We start from the raw sequence: 25,013 nt of genomic DNA on the forward strand, positions 1-25,013 counted from the left end.
ATTGCTTCCCCGAACAGTGTATATCAAGTCTGCCGTTTCCCAGACAGGCAGTACATACTCGGACATCGACGCCATGATATATATATATATATATATATATATATGCCAGATTGTTAGAATTAAAGAAGAACGACGTAAGAAACCCGTTTGTAATTCTTTATTGGGCAAACTTCCCAAGTTAAATCTGCATGCTGGACAACGCCTCATAGCATCTGAATCGGTCTATTTTCTCGAGGTTTACTCTTTAATGTATTGCTATAAATTTGAACAAGTTACCTGGTTCGCCTATATATTGCTTTCATAATATATTGACGCTTAAAGGATAAGGACCTGTGAGATAAGCAGTGCATGAGATATCAAGTTACTTTACTGAGGCAATGTGTTATTTGCGGGATCCCATTATTATAATACGATATAATATATTATCCACTGATCAGAAAAATCTTCAGTTTTTCAATTTGGATTCCCTCTTTTGGGATATCAACCTTGAGACAGAGGTTATCACCATAGCATAAGCATCTCTTAATAATAAATAACCCACACTAAGCAATCGAGACTAAAATCTGATCTAAAAACTTAAAAACTTTTTACAGTTTCATGAACTTCTAAGAGATTTTTTTTCAAAAGAAACTTGCACTAATGGGGCACGCAGTAACAATCAGAACACGGGGGCCAAAGTCGGATTTGGATTAAGAAGGTCAACCGCTTTCGTTTCTATTTAAGACGCAGAGTCTAACTAGCTGATAAAATCGAGCCAAATTATAGCAATTAATTTTCGTTTTGCTCATTAAATCGTTGGCTGGTCCTTGCTAAGCTATCATCCACTACTGCTAAAATAGCGGATGCCACCGGATATAGAGCGCCAATCTCAACTACAGCATCGCCATGATAATTACGACGATATTACTGATGATAGAGCCATTTCTACTAACGCTGCCTGTAGTCGCCCTCTCGAACCTAGAACGTTCAACTTAGGCGCTTTTAACAGAGACATACACACTCCGTCCACTTTGCTCTGCGGCGGTCGGCGTGTGACTCTTTCTTCCACCCAATCTCCCATCTTCAAATTTTAGACGGCGAGGCCGTCGTCGTCTTCGTTCCTCGATTAAATCACCGTCTATGGCAGTACCCCGCTCTACGGCCACTCTGAAAGCCCTGTCATTCTACCCCATTTCTCCAGTCTCTTACTCCGTTGTTTAGAATCTCAATTCTGCTGATGATCTGGCTGGTCTAAAATTTATCTCTACTATCCCTTCTTTCCTATCACATAGCAAGTTACTGCGCTTCCAACTTTGTATCCATCCATTTCTCCCTACCCACACCCAGAACGGTGTCGAACACTGCCCAACTTTAAGTGCGCTGCCCCGCCCAGCGTTCTATAGAGTTTCAAGATCCTGTTCGTTTTGTGAGACGAACGCTGGATAGGTGTCGTTAAATTTCGTCGAATCTGGCAAATCTCGTCAAACTAGTAACTCTCAGAAGGTGCTCTATTGCCCACATCTGTGTCGAAAAGAAACAACGCTTTTAAGCATTGACTACTTTAGGTCCTTGAACCAAATGGATAATGTAAGGACTAGCTAACGTAGTGGAGGATTTGAGCATTGAGGTGCTTTCGTATACGAGGGTCGAGTTAAGTTTGTTGGTTACTACCCTCCAGTCAAGCAAAGTCACAACCAGTGTATCAGAAACCCAGTTCCTCTCCTCTCGCAACTCCTAGGCCTACAATCCACCTGAGTTCAAGTTGAAGCTGAGATAACTTATTAACTCCCAACAGCGATAGCATGTGGCTTGACGAAATTGCGAATTGGGGCTAAAGTAAAACTTCGGGCGACAATCCGTTCGGCTTGGTTCCCCCGGTTTAGCGGAAAGCGGTTGGTACCGCTAAGCTAGAATTGAAGGTTTTCGCTGTAGGTGGAATAGGCCGCAGGGAATAGAGAACTTAGGAAGAGTCAGACCCTTCAGTTGTCGAATAGGTGACAAATCTGTAGCTGGTTGAAGTGTTTACAAGGGCTGAAAACAGATAGTCCCGTTAGCCTTGCAATACGCATTGATTAGTGCGTAGGTTAGCGAATTCGAACAGCTAAATTTCGCATACTCTTAAGATACAGGGAAAGGCGATTTATCTTCAGGAGCAGCCTAAAGTATAACCGTCCAATATGACGGAGACGTCAAGTGTTGACACGCCACGACAACTTTGCTCTTCAAAATAGATTTACCTAATAGGACTCGTTGGCTAATGATGAATCATAGAGGAGCCAGCGTGCATTGGTTGCATGAAGTTACGCTCGTGCCTGCGGTGCGCAATTACGTTCAAATACTTGTTTTTTGAACCTTGCCTGAAATAATAGCAAGTGTCGACGAATGTACTTAGGATTACAAACTCAAATATTCTTCTACTGTTTTGTCGCCATCGTCGAATGTCTACTAGAATAAGGAACTCCTTCGCCCACGGTATTTTTATATATATATTTTTTCATAGTACGCAAACGTGCTGCCTCTTATACTAAGTTAATCCAACATTGCTCAATGCAAATTCAACAACATAATGTTATTAGGGACCTACACAGTGCATGAGAACGCTGTCGAAATTTGGGATTTAAACCAGCTGTTTTTTAGATTACGCTTCCACATATATATATATATATATGGGCCCACAATGGGCCGCGTATGTAGGACAGGCCTGAGAGTAAGCATAGATTTGTCATATTAGTGGTGTTTGTACACTTGTGTATAGTTGTACGAAAGAAGGAAATCGAGAAGCAATGGATTTCGAGATCTATGTTTACTTATTGAAATACGGGAGATTTATCTCACCTATCATGGCATGAGCTACTTGTAAACTCTATGCTTTGTAATGTATCTATAACAATATTTATGCTCATATAAAACAGGCCCGGCTAAGGTTGGTCAGGGAAAAACAAGCGAACTGTGCCTATGTGTAACGAAGCGTAACCTTGTATTGTATGGTACACGACAAGTCGTACTTCTTGTTACTTTGATGGCAGCAAATGAGGATTGGCCCAGGTGTTTCACATATACCAGACATATATATAAATAGTGCGTGTGTAGGGTGGATGTGCCTCGACAGCTCGTCAGAGAAGCATAAAAGCTTCTCATGTTAGCTTAGAACTGATTCCGTAATTGCCTTCAGGGTGCAGAGGCCGGCTTAAAGCAAACCTTGCCACGGCCAGGAGTTATTGTCAACAAACAAACAACAGATTGCTGGCGCAACTCCCATCAGCAACTTAGGTTTATCAGCTCACCTGGCGTGTTTCGCGTGCGGATTTATTATACGGCTTGCATGCAAGATAACTGAGAGCACCGAAAACTTTGCATGTACATCGTGCGTGTATTCCGTTTAATCCACCTGATCATTTTGTAGATGCTCTACAGGCAATAATAGGACAATATGCGGCTTCACGTTAGAATATTTTAGCCTGTTTGTATATTTGTACCGTAAGTCAGACAGTCAATTCTTATCGATTTCAATTACAATTCGACACAAAACTCTCGTCCTGCTTCATAGGACACGAACATTCAACAAAGAAGGCAATACCTTCTGTAGACGTTGTTGGTAGGTATGGTCAGAAGCTGTTTCTAAGAAATACAGTTAGTTGGTAGCGGGCGTTTAAATTCCATTAAACAGAGTCATCGTGTTATTGTTTATTCCTCAAATTAATTATTCTGAGTAGCAGCTAACCTCGCACAACCTAAACGAAGCCTGCATAGACCTGTGTCCTGTTTGCAATCGTGTGTAAATCAGTACATACAGCGGTTATAAAAGACCAGGGGAAAGTAAGGCTTGATAAATTTGTTAATAGCTCTTCTGCGCTTCATTTAACAATCAATTGATTATAATGGAAGCTGTCACTGACTGCTCCAGATTTTCGTGAGGGGAATGACATTACATGAAGATGCATAACCTCAAAGTCTGTCAATATTATTTTTTCATTGCTTTTTCTCATCCTTGACTCCTGCTCTGTATGTCCCTTTTAACACGATTAAAGCGCTCACGTAAGCAAAACGCATGACTCTTTCGTTTATGGAGGAAGGGACTGACGCTGTTACTGACGGTCCAGTGGGGCATTAATGCCACTAAAAGGCGGAGACGGGCATGCCAAGGCGAAGAGTAAGAGGCAAGATAAAGTCAATCACTTCAGACACACCAGATAACCAGCCGGGGCAAAGGGCCAGCAGCTGGAGCCAGATGATGTCAGGAACATCGTTGTTCCTGTTGCCAAAAGTATGGACGAAGTTTGAAGGGGAGACCCGGCTCATATAGCGCCTAGCTTTCAACTTTTCTGACCGAAACTCGGCAAAAGCTAGCTACGATACTTAGCTGGTCTTTCGGAACACACAGCAGACTGTACAATGCTTGAAGTCCGCTGGAACTCATGGGCGTGAGACCCCACTTCCGTTTCAGAAGTCTCCCGTACACCCGCGCGCCCTGAATATCAAAGGTGCGCGCCAGTGCTGGCAAACGGAAATGACGTCACCGTTGCGACGCGCGAGTGCTGCGGAGACACTATCGCCAGTGGCCGCCCTGGAGATGTAAACGGTACTAGCAAAAATTCTCAACACCTTGGTACACATGGCCTTCTCATCTAGTGAATTTTGATCTGTTAGTCGGCGAACGATCCTCCGACATCAGTGAATGCGGGTACAGTACGATTAGTGGGGAAAAGTGTATGTGCATGGCCTGTGGAAACGTGTGTGTACGTGCCGCATGCCAATTGTAATGCATCTCGTGTCTAATCAAATACCGCATATATACATTATTACACGCTAATGCCACCGTATGGGGTGAATATAAAGGGGTATAAGACAAGCGAGCAGCAGGAGGCCTCGATGCATTCGTTTTCCACTATACAGTGCTACGGAGATGCGAGACGAGTGCTAAAGGAGGATGTGGGGGTAGCAGTAGCGGCGGTTATCTTAGTTCAATATCATTTCACAGCCCCTCCGTGGTGTGGTGCTTCTTGCAGTGATAATATTTCCCTGTCGCACGCGGCCCGAGCCATCCATGTTTAGTTATCAGCGGGCCGCTACCCCAGGCCTAGGTTGTCCGGAACGCGGTCCGGAGTTGCCTACTTCCGGCATCACTTCCGCTGTCGAGTGGATTTGCTCTCGCAGGCTCCTTTAGTGAGACTGCTAGCCAGCTGTTCGGTTCGTTTTGTTAGTTGGTTAGGGGATAAGGGTTTAGGGCCTAGCGGTCATAAGACAGTTCGTGTACACAGTCAGTTCACTAGTAATGCACTACAGAATACCGTATACGACAAGGTCATATACGTGTAGCATGCCTGTTTACTTTTGTGTGCTACAACAGATATCCGAACATACATACACATGTAGGTACGGCCGTGTATGTTAATACGTATCGTATGGTGGCAAGGCAAACGCTCGCATAAGTCAGGAACCGATGCGTTTGGGGGAGCGGAGGGGTGTTTTGAGGTATAGTATTTCACTGGATCGGAGGGGAAGTCTGCGGTCCCTCGACAAAACGAATAAAATAATAGGGACAGAGAGAAAAAAAAGATCGCAAAGGTTTATTAGAATACAACGTTTCTATTGTGTGTTCTCCGGCTCGTAATCGATCAGTATCGATTGACTAGCCTTAATCGCCTGATAAAAACTGATAACATGATGCATCGTAACATTAAGGTAACTTGAGTTGTTTTGTTAATACTTGTGGTAAAACGTGCGGTGCGTTCTCGTAAATCCGCTTACTGCGCGGTTTATTGCGATCTTATTTCTCGTTACTGTTATAATGATTGATCTTATATATTCTATATACATCGAGAGATGGCGCAGCGGCTGATTGCCCTTTCCATCCTGTATAGTCGACATATTAAATCTTTCAGAGTGGGTCGCTCAGGCCTGGACAATTGAACTAATCGAAATTATTTATATTTAAAAAAAGAAAACGTTTAGCACAACTCAAGGCGTGAGAGATATCATTCGTTTATAGGTAAACAAACGCGATACCAGTTCGTAGCATATTCTTCGCATATATATGACACACGCAAAAATTAGGCTATATATATATATATAAAGGCCCTAATAAATAAATATAGTAAGACATCTTATAATAGGGAAAGCGTTGTCGAGAAATGCTTCGAAACTATTGAAATCACTTAGGAAGTCTTTTGAACCATTTGATTCGTCCTTTATTTGTCGTCCACTTATTATTTGCAAATATTAAGCGTTTGTAAATAATAAGCGTATTGACGTTTGATCTTACTGAGAGTTGAGTATATTCGTCGGTAAAGCGAAAAATTCCAAAAAGCAATTTTATTAAAGAAATACTTAATAATAAAGCAAAGAGTTCAATTGTATCGTGATATTTCTATTATTTAGAAGTGTTTTTGTGCACTAATGTACATGTGTAACGTCACTGTGTGATAACTATACAAAAGTTGGGATAGCTTCATGAATTTACTTTGAGAGTAAGTAATTAGGTATCTTGCAATTGAACGTCTACTCCAACCCATGAATATAAGAGAAAGAAAAAACAAATCAACATTAGAGCTAATGTTTACTGGCAAGATCGTCTGCCTAATGGCAGAGGATATCATACCTACGGCAACACTAAAACGGTACGACTATATTAGCAGAGGTGACCCGAGTATCAGCCTATTCACATGTGTGCTCCACATGTTTGTGACGCGCTCCATCGAGTGATATTAGATGGACCCGAACTGGGCTACCGTTCGGTCATCTCAGTCGCGACGTTCCGTGATGTTAGGAAGACATCGCTTGACACAACGATGTTAACAAAATTTGTATTGGGGCCTAACATAGCCCCGCTGGGCGGACCTAGTACGCCTCGCAAGCCCAGCAGTCGAAAGAAACACTGAACTACGACAGAAGCGCTCCATTCCACTAGAATTGATAGTGGCAGCACCAGTAGCACAATCTCAAATGTGTCGCCTTGTTGCAACTACACGCAAAAAAAACTTTACGAATCTAAGTTAGCACCGACTAACTGCTGATTAAAACAGAAGTTAAGACAGGTCAGGATTTGTGCTGTTTCTTTGAGTGTACAACAAAAAAGTGGATTCAATATGAACTAATCGTCGTAATCGTGGCAAACCTCGCTTGCGCATTGAAGCTCATAGATCTATATGTTTTTGGAATAATGTGTTGAATAGAGCTTTGTTTGTGTTGAAGCTACCTTAAGTAGATGTTAATATTGGTATGTGTAGGCAAATATAAACATGCGGATCTATACGAAACAGCCATAGGAAACAGTTGACCCGAAGGAGAGAGGATTTGGGTGTATATCCAAAAAAAATATCTATTGCGCACACGTAGTCGTCTCAAGTAGCACTTAAAAGCTGAACCGGACACAAATTTATCTACTCACACTAGACACTAGCCATAGGCTACGAGAGAGACCACTTTCTATATGAAAATACCTATGATGACATGGTGCTTTGCGGTAATCACTACAAACAACTAGACTAGATTTCAAACGCTACTTTATATACTTACGCTTAATTAAAACTAAAAAAAAATTTAGTCTATGAAAGGAGTACTACCAATCTAAGCGTGCTCTAATAGATTTTATCTGAGCTTAAGCCTTCATCAGACGTGATCCCTAGCTGAATAGCATTTAGTGAAGATAATCCAGCAAGATTAGTGTTATCTCGCATTCTAAATGACGAGATTTAAGATGGCTTTGCGGGACGTCTCATTATCGAACATTATTGTTATTACTACTTTGCCTAATATCACACTGAGCATCACTTGTGTCTACTCCGGAGATGATAATTGCGTACGGAGTTACCCTTTTCAACTCAGATACATTAGCTAATGATTACGAACGTAATTGTCTACCAGTAATTAAAGTAGCGTGAAACGAAATGCACGCACTCTTTCGGCGGTGACACTAGCGTGAATGGTAACCAGGAACGACTGCAAGAACGCTACTCGATGCCCTTTCCGATCTTCACTGTTCTTGTGCTTCCAAATAGGCTTTATAGTTTGACGCCTTTACTGCTCGTTAAATCAAATTCCTACGAAGCGCCTTCACTAACACTCAACCATCACTTTGTTCTTCTTCTTTGTTTGCCTTTATTGATAATCAAGTTCGAATAGCAAGAGCTTCTAGTCTAACCGATGACTGATCAGGCCAGCCGTCGCACTTCTTCCACTTGTCCCAGAGGAACAGCAGCAGCGTCAACAACAGCAAAAATTATCACGGCCTGACGCCATAAGCCAACGCAGGACATTTGATGCCCCAGGCACGCAGATAGAGACTTGATCGAACGAACTAGTCATTCCATTCGACTCTATCCTTTCCTGCCTTGAGTTCCGTCCTATTCTACGGTGGCCGGTGGGATTCCGATCGAGCAGGCAAGTGAGCGAACAACGTTGACGTCCTCCTCTTACGTCTACGGGTAATTCTGCGTTGCTGTCAGCTACGCGCATGCGTCCAGATTACGTCTAATTCGACGGGAGTTGTTACGCCGACCGGTGGCCCATCAGGAACGCGTGGTGGGTTAGCAACGTTCCCAGTAACGTGACGGATAAAATCCATAGAGGGACTTGATGAACTATGCGATGGACAGAGCGACAGATCCAGGATCATGATGGCGCCGCCGACGGCGCCCCTAGCGCTCTTTTCCAGTCAAACGCCACCTGCTTTTTCGTTCGACTATTGCTTCTACATTTGCTTGCATTTCAATCGCCGACCCAACCGACTTCGACAACAATAGCAACTGCAAAATAATACAGAAAGATAAAAATTGTAATGTACTCGATTTGACAGCGTTCGGGAGAGCTCACGCCGAAGTTGTGCTGCGAAGTAGCATAGAGTAGATGGTGCTGTGTGTTGTAGCCGTGAAGTTGTGAGAAAAAAGCGGATTCTTTTTACTCAAGAAAAAATTGTGGTATTGACAAAGTTTGTGCAGATTTTTAACAGAGGAAGCTGATGGCGATCAGCGTGCAGCCACAGAAAGCGGCTATTTTGATCCTGTCTAAAACAGTGACAAGAAGTTAACAGCGTGGACAGTTTTTTCTCTTCTGACTGTCTCTGATCGTTACGAGTAAATAGGTGCCACCCTTGAACATAATAATAAACATCGCGTCGCTTGTCCCGCTAGAAATCTTGCATATCGCCTGTACCATCCCTAACACCTCTACAATTTTCGAAAAGATGTATTTTGCACGGAATTGAACGTTTGTCCATTGTGACATCGCTGAAGAAGCTGCTGTCCTGTCAGGTGAAGCAAGATGGAAAAGGATATTAAGGTATAGCAAGAATAGGTTTGATTGGAATACAACTTCTAGGCCTAACAACAGACATACAGCCGCAGGACCCGCTTTTAGCTATATGTCAACATCAATGCAAAGTTATAACAACATTAAGATAGGAAAGACATAGGTGTTATTGGACATTCGATCATTTTTACGTATTCTAGTTCTTGTCACTGCCCTATTCTACGTTATATTTGAAATATCCAATATTACATTTAACCAGAATGTTGTTTACCGTTAGGTTGTCTGCTTCGCATTGCCTAACAACCATTATCAATGAAGCCCTTACGCGTATCTTGTGGTGCTAAAATTCACTGATAATATTTTGGTTATAAATAAGACTTTGGCTCTAGCCAGATGTATGTTTTTGACATGTTTAATTGTGCCTTTCGATGTAGTGCATGCGTTTCCTGCTTGCTCGATGTGGTTTCCAAGCGTAACAACGAAGTATATATACAACGACACAAAGATATTTATTATCGAATTTCTATATCTCTCTAGAGTGCTCATGTCTAGTTAACTTATAATGGCGCCAAAACAACTATGTTTCCTCTATATCTTGCTGATTGTTCGTAGAGTATGGTTCTTACGTTCTTAACAAGAACACCGTTATCTAACGGTTCCAATTGACAATGAAAATTGAAAAAATAAATAAGATTCATTGCCGATTTCTAATGTACAGCATGTTTAGTTAAAGTTCAATGATGTTTGAATATGAACCATTGTTCATATTTCATCAAGGACATAGGTCCCGATATTTGTTTCAGGCTTCTCGACAACTTCTACGTCATGACACAACTTGTACCGATTAATTTTTCCGTATCCAATGTCAGCAAAGCCTTTTACTCACTCTATTACCTACAGCTCTAATTGAATGACTTTATTAATATGTCTTTACAAATGTTTGGCAACCCTTTAGATCGATGCAGACGAGAAGTACGGTCCCCTGAATCCTACGCCAGCTGTAACGGCCAACGTTGAAACCCCAGGATATGAGGTGTTTTATGGAGAAATCGCTCGAGAGAGAGTTTCCGAGGTAATCTTCCTTTTAAAAATTTCTAGTTGACACAATTTCATCGCAAGTCTATTCAGTTGAAGAATCCGACAGCTTACTGCTTAGGTCGGATAAAATAAAACACTACGATTTCGGTAAAACGGGAGTTATGGATGGGGTTAAGCTATGGGAAGGCGGGTCTATTTCAACAGGAGTGTACTCGTGCAGCTTAACGGAATATGCCTCAATAATGTATTAAACTACACAAAAAAGGAACAAATTCAGTTTATAGAACGCCTGTAGACCAATGATAAATGCACCTTGATTTTGCAAAGAAAATCCACATACATTTGTGCAGTAGTATACTCAGCGTACTGGTATGTGTTTTCTATGCTAACGAGAATTAATTAATGTATGCCATACGAACGAACACTACAGAAACTGAGCTAGCAAGCAACGCTTCGCTTGAAACATTTTTACTATATTTGTAAATGTTTGTTACTATATTTGTAAAAAATGTTTGCAGGCAGCCAAAACCTTTTTGGGACCACGCTAGGACGACTGTCTATTTTCGGCAATTGCCTGCAATTTGGATAGCATCCTATAAGCTTCTATGTACCCATAAACTCATTGAATTGTCGTTAGAAATACAATTAGCGAACAGGTCACTGTCAAAAAAACGCCGCAGCCTTCCGTTACACGCAGGACAAAAAGCGTCATACGAATTATGTAATTATGGAAGTTCGCTTAAAAGAGCTGTATATTTTATTTACATCTAGAATGGCAGACAAGAAAAATCGGCTGTCGTAACTCTATTACCAGGCTTCTATAAGCTGTATCCGGTCCCATCAGCTTCTTCATATCGGCAAAATAAACAAAGATAATGGTGTCGTTATCTGATTCTATCAGAAATATTAAAATTAAGTAAATAATCAGCGAAGTCTGATTAATATTAAATCAATCAATGCGACGCACGCCAGTCTCATCTTGGATAAAGTGCTACCACCTTGACCCGAGACCTAGCACACATATTGTGCAATACAGCCGACATTTCAGTTGTCAGCTAGGTATAGTGATTGGCCAAGTGGCAAAACAAAGGTGATTCCTCTTCGATGGTCAAAAGTTTGGCCTTGTGCCGTGTGCGGTGTAGTGTGTGTGTGTGTGTGTGTTTCTGACGATAAGCGGTACGAGCTGTTCTCGGCCAAAAGCGGGCCGTGTCCGATGCATGTATATGTGTCTGGGGCCATTCAAATTTAGCCAATCTTACCTTATTTGCTGTTCACTAGTGCTGATGATGACTGAATCCATTATTGAAGACTATGACACTAGTACTATATATTTACGATCATTTTAGCCTATCACATTTATATGTCTATAATGGTGAAGAGCACAAAACAAGTTTAGCGACAGCTACTGTTTCAGGTTACAACCAACGGCGCTTCTAATTGTTTGGGGGCAAGCGACGTGGACGGTAATCTCGCACCACCTTCACGAAATACGGGAACTCACGAACTAGTAGAACTTAAAGCAGCCAGGTTATGGCCACCTGCTATGGGTGACATCGATACTCATGTTGTACCCGGGTATCACAGAGATGCTGCCGTAGGCAATGGCGCTGGCCTTAATAACTCCACCACATATAATAGGTAAGGCGCAATTCCAGGTTATTATTATTAGTCCTTTTCATTAGGTACGGTTCTGTACTCCCTGTTATTTGCTTCTCACCATGTTTTTCAATATAATAGGCACCTGTTCCGCACGTTTGTAGAGCGGGTACTTGGCTTTATGTAAAATATTATACCTTTTAGTTCTAAAATTTAAAACTCTTCTAAATTCAATTCAATTACTGCTATTTAACCGGCAGACTCTGATAGCAGCGTCAACATGTGAGCGCTAGAGGCGTTGTGTATCCTACGAAATGCCATCCACTGTTAACTCGTTTATCCGTGCAGAAAGGAATCGCTTTGATGGCAATTTTTTATCTTTGAAAAAACATCCGAAGGTCCACCAGTAGCGGCTGACCTTGGGTAGAACTGGATGCTGGGCTTTCGATCGCTGTAGTTATTTTTATCCCTAGCACAATCAGTCTGTGGACTGGGTCCGTTTTGCCTGCCACCTGCGCTAGATCGCCGCAATCCGATATTCTATTTGTTGCATAGTTGAGTTTTAGCCTATTTTTTTTGTTCTGTTTTTTAATGAAAAAATCCAGGAAGAGTTGCAAAAAACCTTTGCCATTTAGATATGCGAGTTTTGGATTATGTTCGTTGACATAGATTAATATCGTAGAGTTCATTTCGAAGTATTTGGAGCCAAACATATTAACGTTTTTAGATATAGTTCGGCCATGAAAGCTTAACAGAGATCCGCCTGGCCACTGAAAACTGTCAAACGTTCGTTTAACGTTGTTTCGTGCTATTTATCTTCTACTGGAATGACAAGACCGTGTGGCTTAAAGCCCGCCATATTCAATTTTTGGCATTGTTTTATTTTTTTTTGGTCAAATACAAATTAAATGGCGAATAAAGAGTACAAGACTGTATAAATATTGTGAAAAGGAAACCCATAGCTGAAATGTTTAAATCATTTCTAAACCATCATCCATCTACAATATATTGATATGATGCGATGTGATTACATGATAAATACATTTGATTATATATAAGTTCGGCACATCTTGCAGCGACACCCGTAGCATTAAGGCAAGCGCACTCGATTACCGTCTAGTCAAAGGGACTGAAACCCCTAGAAGCATTGAAGAACGAACGAGTGACAGTTTTGTTTTTCCGTGCGCAGTACGATTCGAGTAACGCTTAGACGTTGAAGATCTGTGTGCACGAGTGACCAGAAGCAGGCGATGGTGCCACAGAGACCCAGCGGGTTAGAGCGCCCCCGCTTCGAGGACCACCGCGCGAACAGTAAATAGATCTACGGCGGTCGGGTCTTTCAACATGGCAATGTAGTATTAAATACGGGTTCGCCTGTTTGCCCGTTCAGTAGAGGCCAGGTCAACTAGATTTAGCTGAAATAGGCATAAATATAAACATACGCTATGGATGCCTGTAAGCAAACAAAGCATAGACGATAAAATATCTGTACGCGGTTTATAGTTTGGCTTGAACTTAATAGATCTAATAGGATGACAGAAGGTAATGGCTACGCGGTTTGTGTTATTTTCATTAAAATTTGTTTGCCATGCAGTTAATTACGAAGGCAGAACTTTGGCGATGTCTTGATGAGCGTATATCTGCGTTAGTCTAACGCTGGTCGTGTCTTCGATTCGGTCCTCAACTGACTGCCGAGTCTCACTTAAAGAAATCCTTTTGCTTTAATATGTATATATAAATACATATTTGATCAGGATTGAATACATTTTTATTGCCACGAGGTGCTACAGTGGTTTCTATGTGAGTACATTGTGATCTTTTCTTATTCAGGGATTCGTACTGTCGTCTGCTGCGGTTCCACCGGTCGGATCTCGGTAACAATACAATAATTCTGACAGTTTTATTAGTTATCTGGACATAAGAGAGGCTGCCTCGAATAGTACGAGTTCAACGCTTCATTCCTTTATAATGGTTGAACAAAATAACATACTGCATCTTAACTATATTGTAGGTGTCCAAATCATTTAGTTCCTCTACAACATGTAATAAACCCAGTACTTGATTAAACCTTAGTGTGATAAATATTTCGACCTATCAGTTATACTGGGATGGGTCCTTGCTCGATCGGCACCCATTAGAATCGCTGTCAGATCTTTCAACAAGGCTATACTTACCACAAGGACAGAATGAACGGCGATAATGACAAGGCAAGTTGATTTTCCAAAAGTCAACTTACTACATATAGAATATGATAAGTTTTTCCAAGAAACAATTAAGATAAAATAGCATTTATCTTACCCTTTGTAAGCTGCAAGAACGCAAAAAATTAACGAACTAGAACAAGGAATATTGGATCAGATGAGTACCGTCTTGCCTACTTGAACTACTGAAATTGCCCCGCCTCCCGGGCGCAACACTCCCCGTAACTAAAGAGATATTACAGTTACCTGCTGTTTTCGTCTATTACAATGACAGCGCGTTTAAGGTACCTGGCACAGGCGTATTCACCGGGCGTGTGTCCATACATGTTTTTTTTTTTGCGTCGCATGTTGAATAATGCTGTTTATATATGGGCAAACGCTAGCTCGATGGACTTTTAACTAGGTCGAGACTATTGCGTATTAATTGTCCGTTCGCTTGTTGTTCATCAATTGAGCTTTTCGGTAGCCAGATATTTACTCAGTCTGTCAATATTCCGCGTCGGGCTTCAAAGTTATGTAGCTAGCGACGAATTGGGTCGTATGCGGATCAATTTTAACGGCGGCTATGCATTGATTTTCCGCATGAATAATGCCGTTTTGATGATTTAGCTAAAATAGCTTTGCCCAGCCCGACGTAAACAGGAATGGGAAACTACATAGTCAAGGTACGCACAAGGTACGATTTATTTAAACTTGTAGCAGTTTTTTTTCGCTTCTATTGGCGAAAATTTGAAGTTAGCTGAAGAAATAATGTATTTTGCTCTCAGATAGAGCTAGATATACGGTTCGTTTTCGACGTATTCTCTGTTTTCACATCGAAAACCCATTTATCTTGGTGTAGTCATTGATGTGATAGCGCTTTAACTAGATTTCAGTTTATAATAATAATAATACGGATAGGTCTCTACACAGAAGCTTACCGTTCTCGCAAAAAAAAAAGCAGCGCGTCACGTAGCAGATGGCATCGCATCGGACCAAACGGTTGGGAACCGAAATTATCGGGTACTTTCTCTTCTTCCAATAAATAGTGGTTTATTGGAACAACTCAGTGCGGATCCGCAATTACATTACATTTTTAGATCTTCAGATAGATAGAAACATTTCTACATGGCTAACAGTTGGGAAGAAGGATTTGAAACGTGAAGAACATATGGAAAAAGAAATGTTGCATTTCCGAATAGGGTAATTTTTTTAGCTGATTTTTAACTGATACCGAGAGCAGGCGATGCAAGAAAATATGCTGTATATTTTGCAATGATAGCGCCACAGCATAAGTTAATCGACGTTCTAAACGTTCATAGGTGGTGAAGATGTTGTTTTCGTATAAACAGTTTGTTGATTGATACGACTTTGCGATATCAGTTTATCATCTTCATGTGCGGCCATTAGGGCTGGTTGTCAAACCGAAAGCTCTAACAGTCAATCAGCATGAGATATACACAAATAACGACATCGATACTTCCATCTTTACGTGAGTCACAATCGAATTATCCGTGTTGTTGGTCTTCTCAATTTTTATTACATAATCTATTGTCGTACGTCTACTGAGGTGTTGCTTATTCAACTTCGTTTTGAGGGAAGCTACATAGCTTCCATTCTACATTTCTATAGCTTGCAGCGTATGATAGCCGGAGCGCACCAAATAATAACAGTGTCGTAGCGTATGCTTCTGATACTACAGAAATTCTGTGAATTAAATGTTAAACCAATCATGTATACCTACATGTCATAATAATAAGAAAATGACGCTGTGGACTAATCACGGACGACGTACCATCGTTTCTAATAACTACAAGTAACCACTGTCTACAAGCAAGTTCTACAAAAAAAAAAAAGCTGAATTTAGCTAAATTTCGCTAAACGATGAAGACTGAAGCTAATATTTGTGATGCCTATCTTTAGCTTATCGTAGCGTCCGTCTCGTCAAGCAATAGGCAAAGACGCAGAGCATCAAACACAGCTGATATGTAGCGGCCGATTCGAACTTTCCATATTTTCTATTAGCATATATCGGAACTAAAAACCTGCCAAGTCATCAACAGCTTAGAGCAGCAAGCCGACTCAGATTAAACGGTCTCTAAGCTCCGGGAAACGTTCGTCGTAAAGGAAAGTCACCGAATTACCGTATTATATTTATATGCAATCGTCGTTGGTTCGTTTAGCTAACGTAACTAAGAGTCGCTATTGCGCGACGCAGGACAGTTTTGTTCGTGAGAAACGAAACGGTAAATAGGACGGCGGGCGTCGTTGTGTATAGCGTACGTTAGAAGAACAAACCTATCGCAAACGTGACTCCATTTGTCTATAATAACTAAATCTAGAAGGTCTTACATGAATGAAATCCACAGGAAGATTTGCTTGCCAGAACTTTACCTATGAACTCGTTTAAAATCGTTACGTCAGGCTATCTATTAGCGCACTTTGTGAAGAACGTACTATTTACAGGGCCTTAGCAGCACAATGAGAGCGGTTCAAGGGCAGTTCACGCCGTTGTAAGAACACCATTCTCCACGAGGCTTCTAGACGCATTAGCGAACACTGGCTGAACGCCTGCTGTGTGTGTTTCTTTGCGTCTGTTTATTCAAATAAAGCTAGTAGCCACAATCCACTCCGTAGATATAGCTCCTTCACTGCAAACCGCTACCAATCATGTCGTATGCGTGGCTACTTTTCGAGAACCGGATCACAAAAACACATCAATGTATACATTTACGTGTGTGTGTGGCAATGATAAATTGATGAAGGCACGAGATTAAATCATCGTCTGACCGATAGTGTGATTACACACGAAAAAAGATCCCACAGTCAGTGATTCCCCCGATACGTAGCGACAGTATTGGTAACGAAAACGGCTGTCCTCGGGTCCGTGGTCCCCAGATCGCAGCCGATGATAAGAACTGTTGTCTGATGCATCGAATGCGACGCCGCCATGACAAGCAAGCTTCATCATATTATGGAACAAAAAGAGATTACACCCAAATAATAATAACTCGACTTGGTTAGCCTTTTGGAGACGGCTTCAGCGACGATAACGTTCCGTTGCCATGAAGACTCGGTCGGCTGCCTGATACAACATGGATAGTAAAAGGCACCTGTCACCTTCGAAAAGGATAAAAAACAAATAGCCTATCGATTCGAACACGGTTCGTCCTCGTCGTCGCCGTCAGCAGCGCTTCTCCCTAAATGATTTGTCACTATCACCGAAATTGGCGAAGTATCGTCAACAGGCGTGCGCGGAAGGCAAAGCAAAAGCTATAGGGAAAACTAACGAAGTAACCCGCTTTGTTAACACTGATTCCTTTTGTCTGGTGTACGAACCTCGCCCATCTGTAGATGGCAAGCGACTCTTGTCTAATATGCAGCATATGACTGAAAATGTACTGTCTATGGGACTTCATTTGTGTCCTGAGTAGGCCTCTGTCGCTTGTTGCTGTCATCTACATCGGACATATGTTGGACCATATTCGAGGCAAAAGACCTAACTTTTAGTAAACTCCTAGTCTTCCATTCCCGTGTTGCCAACGGAACTTGATGATACCAGTCGTTTTCCTTTTAACGCGTATGCTATTCTGTTTGGAAGTACGAGTTATTCAATTCCGTCTCGTTGCGCTTTATTCAATCAGCTGGCCCTGATTGTTGCCAGTTTAGCTGAACTGCCAAGACCTCCGTTTTTGTAACTCTCCGTTTGACCTCCGTTGCAGTAATATAAATAATATTCGCAGCGTATCACATACCCCCACAAAATGAGGCTCTCATTCTCAACCTAGTTTATCATGATGAGCAAACACGTGTAATTACTGTCGATGTGCACATTGTTATTAAGTAATTTTCGTCCCAGTTTATGCCTACCGTTGTGTCACTGGTTGTTAACAAGTACTAAAATATACTATACCAAATAACACTATATACAATGTCGGGATGGTTAGCAAACAACTTTATCAAGAGTCTGAAGCCTCGAGGAGAGCATGCGTAGATCGTCATAGATGAACCTGACCAGTGTGAAGTGTCACAGTGTGCTTTTATGTGAAGATCAGAACGCACCGCGGATATAGCTTCTGCTTGGCTAGTTAGTTAGGTACGTGACGCGGCTTTTGGGCGCATCGTTGAAAACAGAACAGGTACAGCTAGACATAGGATAGCTACTATAGAAAACGTATACAAAGATTCGTCTATCGCCGGGCGACGCCACTGGCGGATGCAGCGACTCTGTGCGCACCTCCTTTTGGCTCTGTCAGCGACAGCGATCGTCTGCTTCAATTGTAGGCAGTCTGCCGTTTGACTCCAATCGGGGTCGGGCAGAAAAAGTCGGTCGGCCGACCGGCCGAACGCGCGCTTCTGGGAGACCTTGTCAGATATATCTTCGCGTTTGAAGGGAAGAACGCACATTGCTATCCTCGAAGTAGCTGGCCAGTCCTTTCTTTCTTTCGTTCGTTCAGATGAAATCTGAAGTCGCCCGCTTACCTTTGATTTAATGGGGAGAAGAGCAGGCAGCGCTGCATGGCCGTAGTCGTCGACCAAATCATTGAAAACGAGTCGAACGGCGGAGGGAGTGTTTGGCGCGAATTATGCCACCACCAGTCAAGCTCGCGTTTACTCGTGTTCGTGTTATCCTTTGGCATTCATGCTCTGTGGCAGCCCTCACGTAGGTTTTTTGACTGCCTGAAGATCTGGTCACAGAGAAACAGATATATAGTAGATTCTGTAGGAAGCATAAATGAAGACACGCTAGACGCCTGAAGACGTCCAACAACTACTCTAGTCATAGGACGGCTAAAAATCATGGCCAGTAACCGTTTCAGAAAAAGGGGAGCTTCAAGCGGAAAAAACGATCGAGAACAATAGGGAAGCAGACTGGCTTAGGATCGGGATCACGAAGTTGATGCTTGAGACTGTCCGTACGCAAAAGATCCGACAAGGTGGCTGTTAACGTGAGAGACACAAACGCGAGTGATCGAGAGGGCCACCTATTTGAGTCGAGGGTCTGGATGGTGTTGGTCGATGTTTCCCTTTAGTGCTGTCTCAACTCCATCAGCGGTAGCGAAAGCGACGTTGGTATTTCTAAATGGTTTCTACCCGAGTCTATTATACTTCATGCGCTTCTTCTGTTATTCCCTGCGAACTTCCATCCAGATTGAACCCTGAGAAGTTTTATTCTATCATAGCATATCTGCTATGTCACTAAAAACGCTTTGCATGAATCTTTGGCGGAAGAAAAAATTATAAATGATAACATTATAAGCACAGAATGATTTGTTTGTGAGTCTGTGCTTGATATGCGAGCATATCGGGCTTATATCTATTTACAAGCACGTAGCAGCATTCGATGATTTTTTCAGTGCTGTGACATTAGAAAGGACTAGCTAAGTTTACGTCGCTCTTCTGTTGACTAAAAAGATATTGGCACATTTTATTGACGAGCTTGAGAGCGAGGAAGACCTGCGGCTGGCGTCGAAAAAAAGGGAACGTATTAGATACGGTGTCGCTGAAGTTGCTCAAATTTTACATTTAGAACATGCCATCATCCTTTGCCGCCAGGAACTCAGTCACTTACGCTATATACACATACTGCCACAAATAGGCTAAGTCATGTTACTGGCGAAGCTGATGATATATTTATTATCTCGATAATCATGAAGGAAGCTATAAGGGCATTCTGCCATATGAACTAATTTTATCTATCGTTGTATTCAGTCAACTAATGGTGGCTAACATGCATGATTTCTTGCGGAAAAAAGGTGTGACTATCCTTCAGCTAGGCGCGTAACGGAACCTTCTACGCATAAGACGTACGCGATTCTATCTGCAAGTGAACCTTTCCAGGCGCAAACAGGACCCGATGAATGCAGCCATTTTGTAAATCTGGCCTCTGCAGGAAGTATTCCGGCAGGAAGAGACCAGTATAGGCTGCAGGAAAGCAAAACTCTGAGTGAGTCTCGACGTGGTCAAGCACTTCGAGATGAGCGGCTTGTTTACCTGAATGGTCATTCTGCCATTTTACTCCAAAGTCAGGCCGCATTGAAGGATTCGAATGGGCACCTTCAACATCAACAACACACTAGCAGCAGCGGCGGCCTATCAGACCATGGAACGCCTGTCGTAATTGTTGATCAGTCAAGTCAGGTAAGCTGAAAATCAAGTGTAGGCTTGCATGGCCTAGTGGTGCAAAATTGAAACATGCGCTTCTGTATAGGTTGAAAAAGCGAGTTCCAACACAGTGATGAATTTCGTGCGATAGGCTGACAATATGGGGACATCTTTATTTTCAGCCAAGAAAAGCTACTGAAGGAATCCTAATATGGCTATAATAACAATAATAATTTCTGCTATGAAAAATATGTCCTCAGTGTGCTGGCGTAACAACATCTAAGATCAGTTAGCTGCAACGACGCATCATTAGCATAGTTCACTCGCTAGAATCGCCGCAACCGGTGCCTGTTTTGAGAACTATGTATGTTATATTACCAAAGAGATGTTGAAGAAACTTAAATTGAAATAGACTATCGCCATAATGCAACATAGAATCTAGCCAGAACAGGCTTGTAGTGAGGAATATTTAGACCAAGCTGAGATCATGTAATAGTCTTGTGATAATTACGATTCATTTATCATACTTATTTCAGTCGTCTGCATACTCGAGCGATTACGAGCAACAGGTGAAAAGGCGCAGATTTCGCGTCAGAAGTAAGTAACAGCTTGCTACGTTCTATTACCATTGCTATGATAGTTAACAAAAACTGTGTTTAATTTGTCAAAGTCAAAAGGGGTCCACTTGCTTTGTTCTCTGTACAAAGCTAAATCAATGTCAGCAATGATGCTATCATAAAAAGAAGTTAAACTTAAATACTGCATGTTACATTTAAATGGCCTTCGAGTTTATACATTTGGTCGTCTGTTACAAGGAGTCGATTTCTTATTGCTTGGAGACCGTGTAGGCGGTTACTGCGGGGGTCGAAGCAAATTCTTAGACAGCAGAGTGAGTAGAACACAGCAGGTCCTTTTGCTGCAACGACTTTGTAGTAATTGAAGAAGTATAATTGAAAAACGTATTTCTGATGATCGGGTTATTTCGGTCTGCGCTTTAGCGGCCAACGCAGTGGACACAACTGTCCACAAAAACTTCAGGAATAAGTGTAAAGAGAAACTTTCCAAGAACAACGAAGCTAGAACAAGATTAGATCTGCGTCATTTGCTCGAGAGTTCTTTCAAGCACGAAGCGGTATATTGTTTTTGGTTCTTTAGCGGCTAAAAATTATTTGTCGCGGTCGGAATAATCACTTACTGTTCTTATCGGGAAGACCATCCGGTTTCTGGCTAAAATCACAATTATCGTTAGCATTCGCGATGTGTTCAATGAAGGAGATACCATGCCGGCGTATTCCTTTCAGGGGGCTAGATCCGTTGTCAAGTAGGTTTATTTGCATGTTTTGCGGTAAAGCAGCGGTTAACTACCGTGCCAAATCTGATGGCAAACATCTTTTAACAGGACCGCGCGCTCTTTCATAGTAACAAATTAGTGCAGATCCAGCAGTACTTGTCGGCATGTTCTGGGATTCAAGCACACGGCCGGGATATAGATCCGTAGGGTTACTACTGGTGATACGAGAGCTTTACAAATTCCGACACGGAAGCCTCGGCTCTTCCACGGTCGTGATTACTACGAAAGTGTCGGGTATAAGCATAAGTCACGATCGAGCCAATTTAAACAATGACGATGCCCGTCAGGGATATCTGTGACGGCTCGTGCAATAGATTGAATCTGAGTGTATTGGATTTCACTTTGATGCAGCTCATATATAGGCAACATTAATTTTGCTCCTGTACGAATAATATGGAACTACGCTAACTTTGTACACAAGTTCATAAGTTTAAAAGTAACAGCAGTCATGGTCTTAATTACACATATTAATATCTTGCCTAGATGACGTTAGCATGCATTTGCTTTAGTCTCTGCCGCACAACGTTGCCGGTCTAGATGTAGAAATAAAAATTCTAATTGCCACTGAAAAGATGTCAGATTTGCTCTCTAAATTGGCGACATAGAAGCGACGAATGAAGGAGCGCAAATCACCAAGTGAGCACCGGCTCCCTTTTCTAAACTGTACGCAGGTACCAGTATATTCCCTTAACATAATTTACGATCGACTTGTGATCAGTTATTCTTTGCGTTCAACCTTTAGACCTCTCTAAGGACGCTAGCTTTGGTAGCCTTCACACTCACTATTGACAGACCGCCTTCAACAAGAACAGCTAAGTAGGAGTTGGTCCTCGATAGAAAAGCAGCGGACATCTTGGTCCATGCTACGCTTGGCTCTCGGCTAGGATGCCAACTAAACGTGTTCTAAAGATACGCGATCTGTAGCTCCCAACGCTAAAGAGGCACGCGTACAGATACTCTAGAGCGAAAAAATTCAGACATAACCTTCTGTCAAGTTTGTTGCCGCATTTGAACGAAACAACGATATTAGCAGCAAAGGAAGCTTGAAATGGATACTCCGGTCAAACAGAGTCACAAGTTTTCCTGGTTGATACCATCTCGATTCGACGGTTTACTTCTTGAGCATCTGCTTAATTTCGTTATTTCGAAACAAATAATTTCATTACATTTACGTAACATAAAAAAGATGCTCGAGTTCTCTTAGCAGCAATTTAGCTCAGTCGGCCGCACCGTTCTGCTTATTTGATCTAAGACGGTAAACATTATTCTTTAGGCTGAGATGTTTTGCACCGTAATACTGACGGTCTAAAGATATATACTGTTTAGGTTTATTAATAGCTCCTTTCTTTTTGCTACTAATTATCCTCTGATTGCACGGTTAACTCAAACGCCCAAAAAAAAAGCTACGAACCGAATGGGTGCTTTGCTATATGGCTATATTTAGATATAAATATGAACGTAAGATTATCTAGCTTCTATTCCCCACACAGCTAACTAAGCTCATTCAACCTTTTTGAGGTTACTATTTAACAGCATGACGCTCCACCTTAAATTGCCATTAACTTTTCGCATAGGCCTAATACGTAGTACGAAAGTTTAATCTTCTTTATTTTTAGCCCACATCGCTTCCCAACATAAAATTCTGACCTATTTGTCCCCTCAGAGTATTGTACTATTACAATTACCGACTGCTGATGAACAGTGAAGTTACGGGGTTAGGTAACCAAGTACTTGCACTTGTCTGACACATCGGTACAGATCGCGCGAAGGAGCTCACCCGATGGTAATTTAGCTATTTTGACTTAGCGTCGGTGTTGTCTCCTGCAAGACAAAGCGGATCAGTTGGAATCCGCGAGACATCTTGCAAGTTTCGATCCCCTCTTCCATGCCGAACACCTGACCCCAATTCCAAAACTTAGCTGGAGGACACGTTGAATGGGGAGAATGAAAGGGTATTCGAAAGTAGTCTTTGGGCAAGTAGTCAGAAGGGAAAGGGAACTAGAGATAGAATTTGGGGCAACAAAATGTGTGGTAAAGTAGCATTCCGTCGGCAATGCCGAGCCCACGGCCCGTTGAACTGTGCGCACGGCAATATCCTCCATACTGCCCAAACGTTGCCCTCTTCAGACGTAGCAAGACGATAGCCTAACAACGACTTCAGCAATTGCAGAGACGGTACAATACTATATCAATGGTATTGGTCTTAGCAAGAGTCGTTCGGAGGCTTAAGGCCGACTCAACTACTGCTGCTACCGATCTTCTCTGCCGCCAATCGTCCTCCAACGGACGCCGGTGCCTTTTCTCACTCCTGTCAGCCGCTTTTGCTTGTCCGATGGTAATCTTGTTAGGGGCTGCAAAGCGGTAGCAGCGAGCGACGTTAGCTGCTAAGAGCCGCCGAGCCAGTGCGCCCTGCTTCGCGATCCCCTTTCGCTGCTTTCTTGCTTCATTCAGCTTAACGAACAGAGTCGTAAGTGTGTCCACTCTCTTCTTAGCGTCCCCCCCCCCCTTTGTTCCCTGTTTATCTTCATTGGCCCCCCGCCGTTAATTCGCTCGCGCTTTTGCTGTGTCTGCCAAATGCGAAACTAGACTGCCTCTCTCTCGCACTTTTTTTGCGACCGGCGTTCTCCTCATTCGCCGATCTAAGCTAAGTCGACAGACTGACGAACGGACAGAAGTACGCCGGTTCCATCGTCTCAGGCTTTGGCTTGGGCTCATGAGTTGGAAACGAGAGCCCGCAAGCGAACAGCAACTTTTGACATTAATTTTGAGCTGATCACTACATTACTTAGGATGGAAGCACGACCGATTCGATATCACTGATACACACATACAGGCACGCACGCACGCACGCACGCACAACTTTGGTATAATCGTGTACACAGAAGCACACGATCGTGCGAGGAGCTCACTCCTACTCAGACAGACTGGCCCATACAAAGTATATAGGGCTGCGTATGTGGCCTAAAGTTTTGCCTTAGATTTGGCCTGAAACTCCCGAAATATCCTCAACCCCTTCATCCCTCCTTCGGCCTCAGCGATACTCGCTGTGCTTAGAATTGGGCAGAGCCTATTGGCTTTTTTTTTCTATGCCCTTCGCCACTCCTCGAACCCGCATCACGCCTCCTGATATCTATCTCGGGCTCAACCGCCATCTCTAGTGCTTAATCGCGTTTCTCTATTCCTTAGCTGCTGCTAGACCGCTGTTGGCCTGAAACATCGTAGTGGCAGGCCTAGCTGCGGCAGCGGTAGCAACAATCGGTGCACCGTCAGCATATTGCAGTGCTAAGCGGCGAATAGGATCGCGACGCTAGCGAATCGGAGGAGCTTGAGCGGAAAGCGAACGAACCACCGTCGAGTGCAACGTAACTAGCACAAACACACCGATGGTGGTGATCTGGCAGGAACCTCGGCCAGTCTCCGTTCACACACCCTGTTTCACCCTCTAACCTATACCAGGATCAAACAGCTAGCGACGATAAAGATAGGACACGATGGCAGACTCACAGGCCAGCGCTGCA

At 42.6% G+C, this 25,013-nt stretch overlaps 1 protein-coding gene across 1 annotated transcript in view; it reads left to right on the forward strand.

Annotated features, from left to right (window-relative positions):
- Positions 1 to 7,875: 7,875 nt before the first annotated feature.
- LOC111269901 (uncharacterized) overlaps positions 7,876 to 25,013 on the forward strand; it is a gene marked incomplete at its 5' end in the record, with an annotated part of 44,011 nt that continues 26,873 nt past the window's right edge. The window contains 5 exon segments of the mRNA XM_022849815.1: positions 7,876 to 9,255; positions 10,181 to 10,297; positions 11,678 to 11,901; positions 19,796 to 20,180; positions 20,681 to 20,741. Of these exon segments, the coding sequence (XP_022705550.1) occupies positions 9,238 to 9,255; positions 10,181 to 10,297; positions 11,678 to 11,901; positions 19,796 to 20,180; positions 20,681 to 20,741 (805 nt within the window).

Source organism: Varroa jacobsoni, unplaced genomic scaffold (genome assembly GCF_002532875.2).
Source record: "Varroa jacobsoni isolate VJ856 unplaced genomic scaffold, vjacob_1.0 scaffold_1423, whole genome shotgun sequence".
Classification (NCBI taxonomy): Eukaryota; Metazoa; Arthropoda; class Arachnida; order Mesostigmata; family Varroidae; genus Varroa; species Varroa jacobsoni.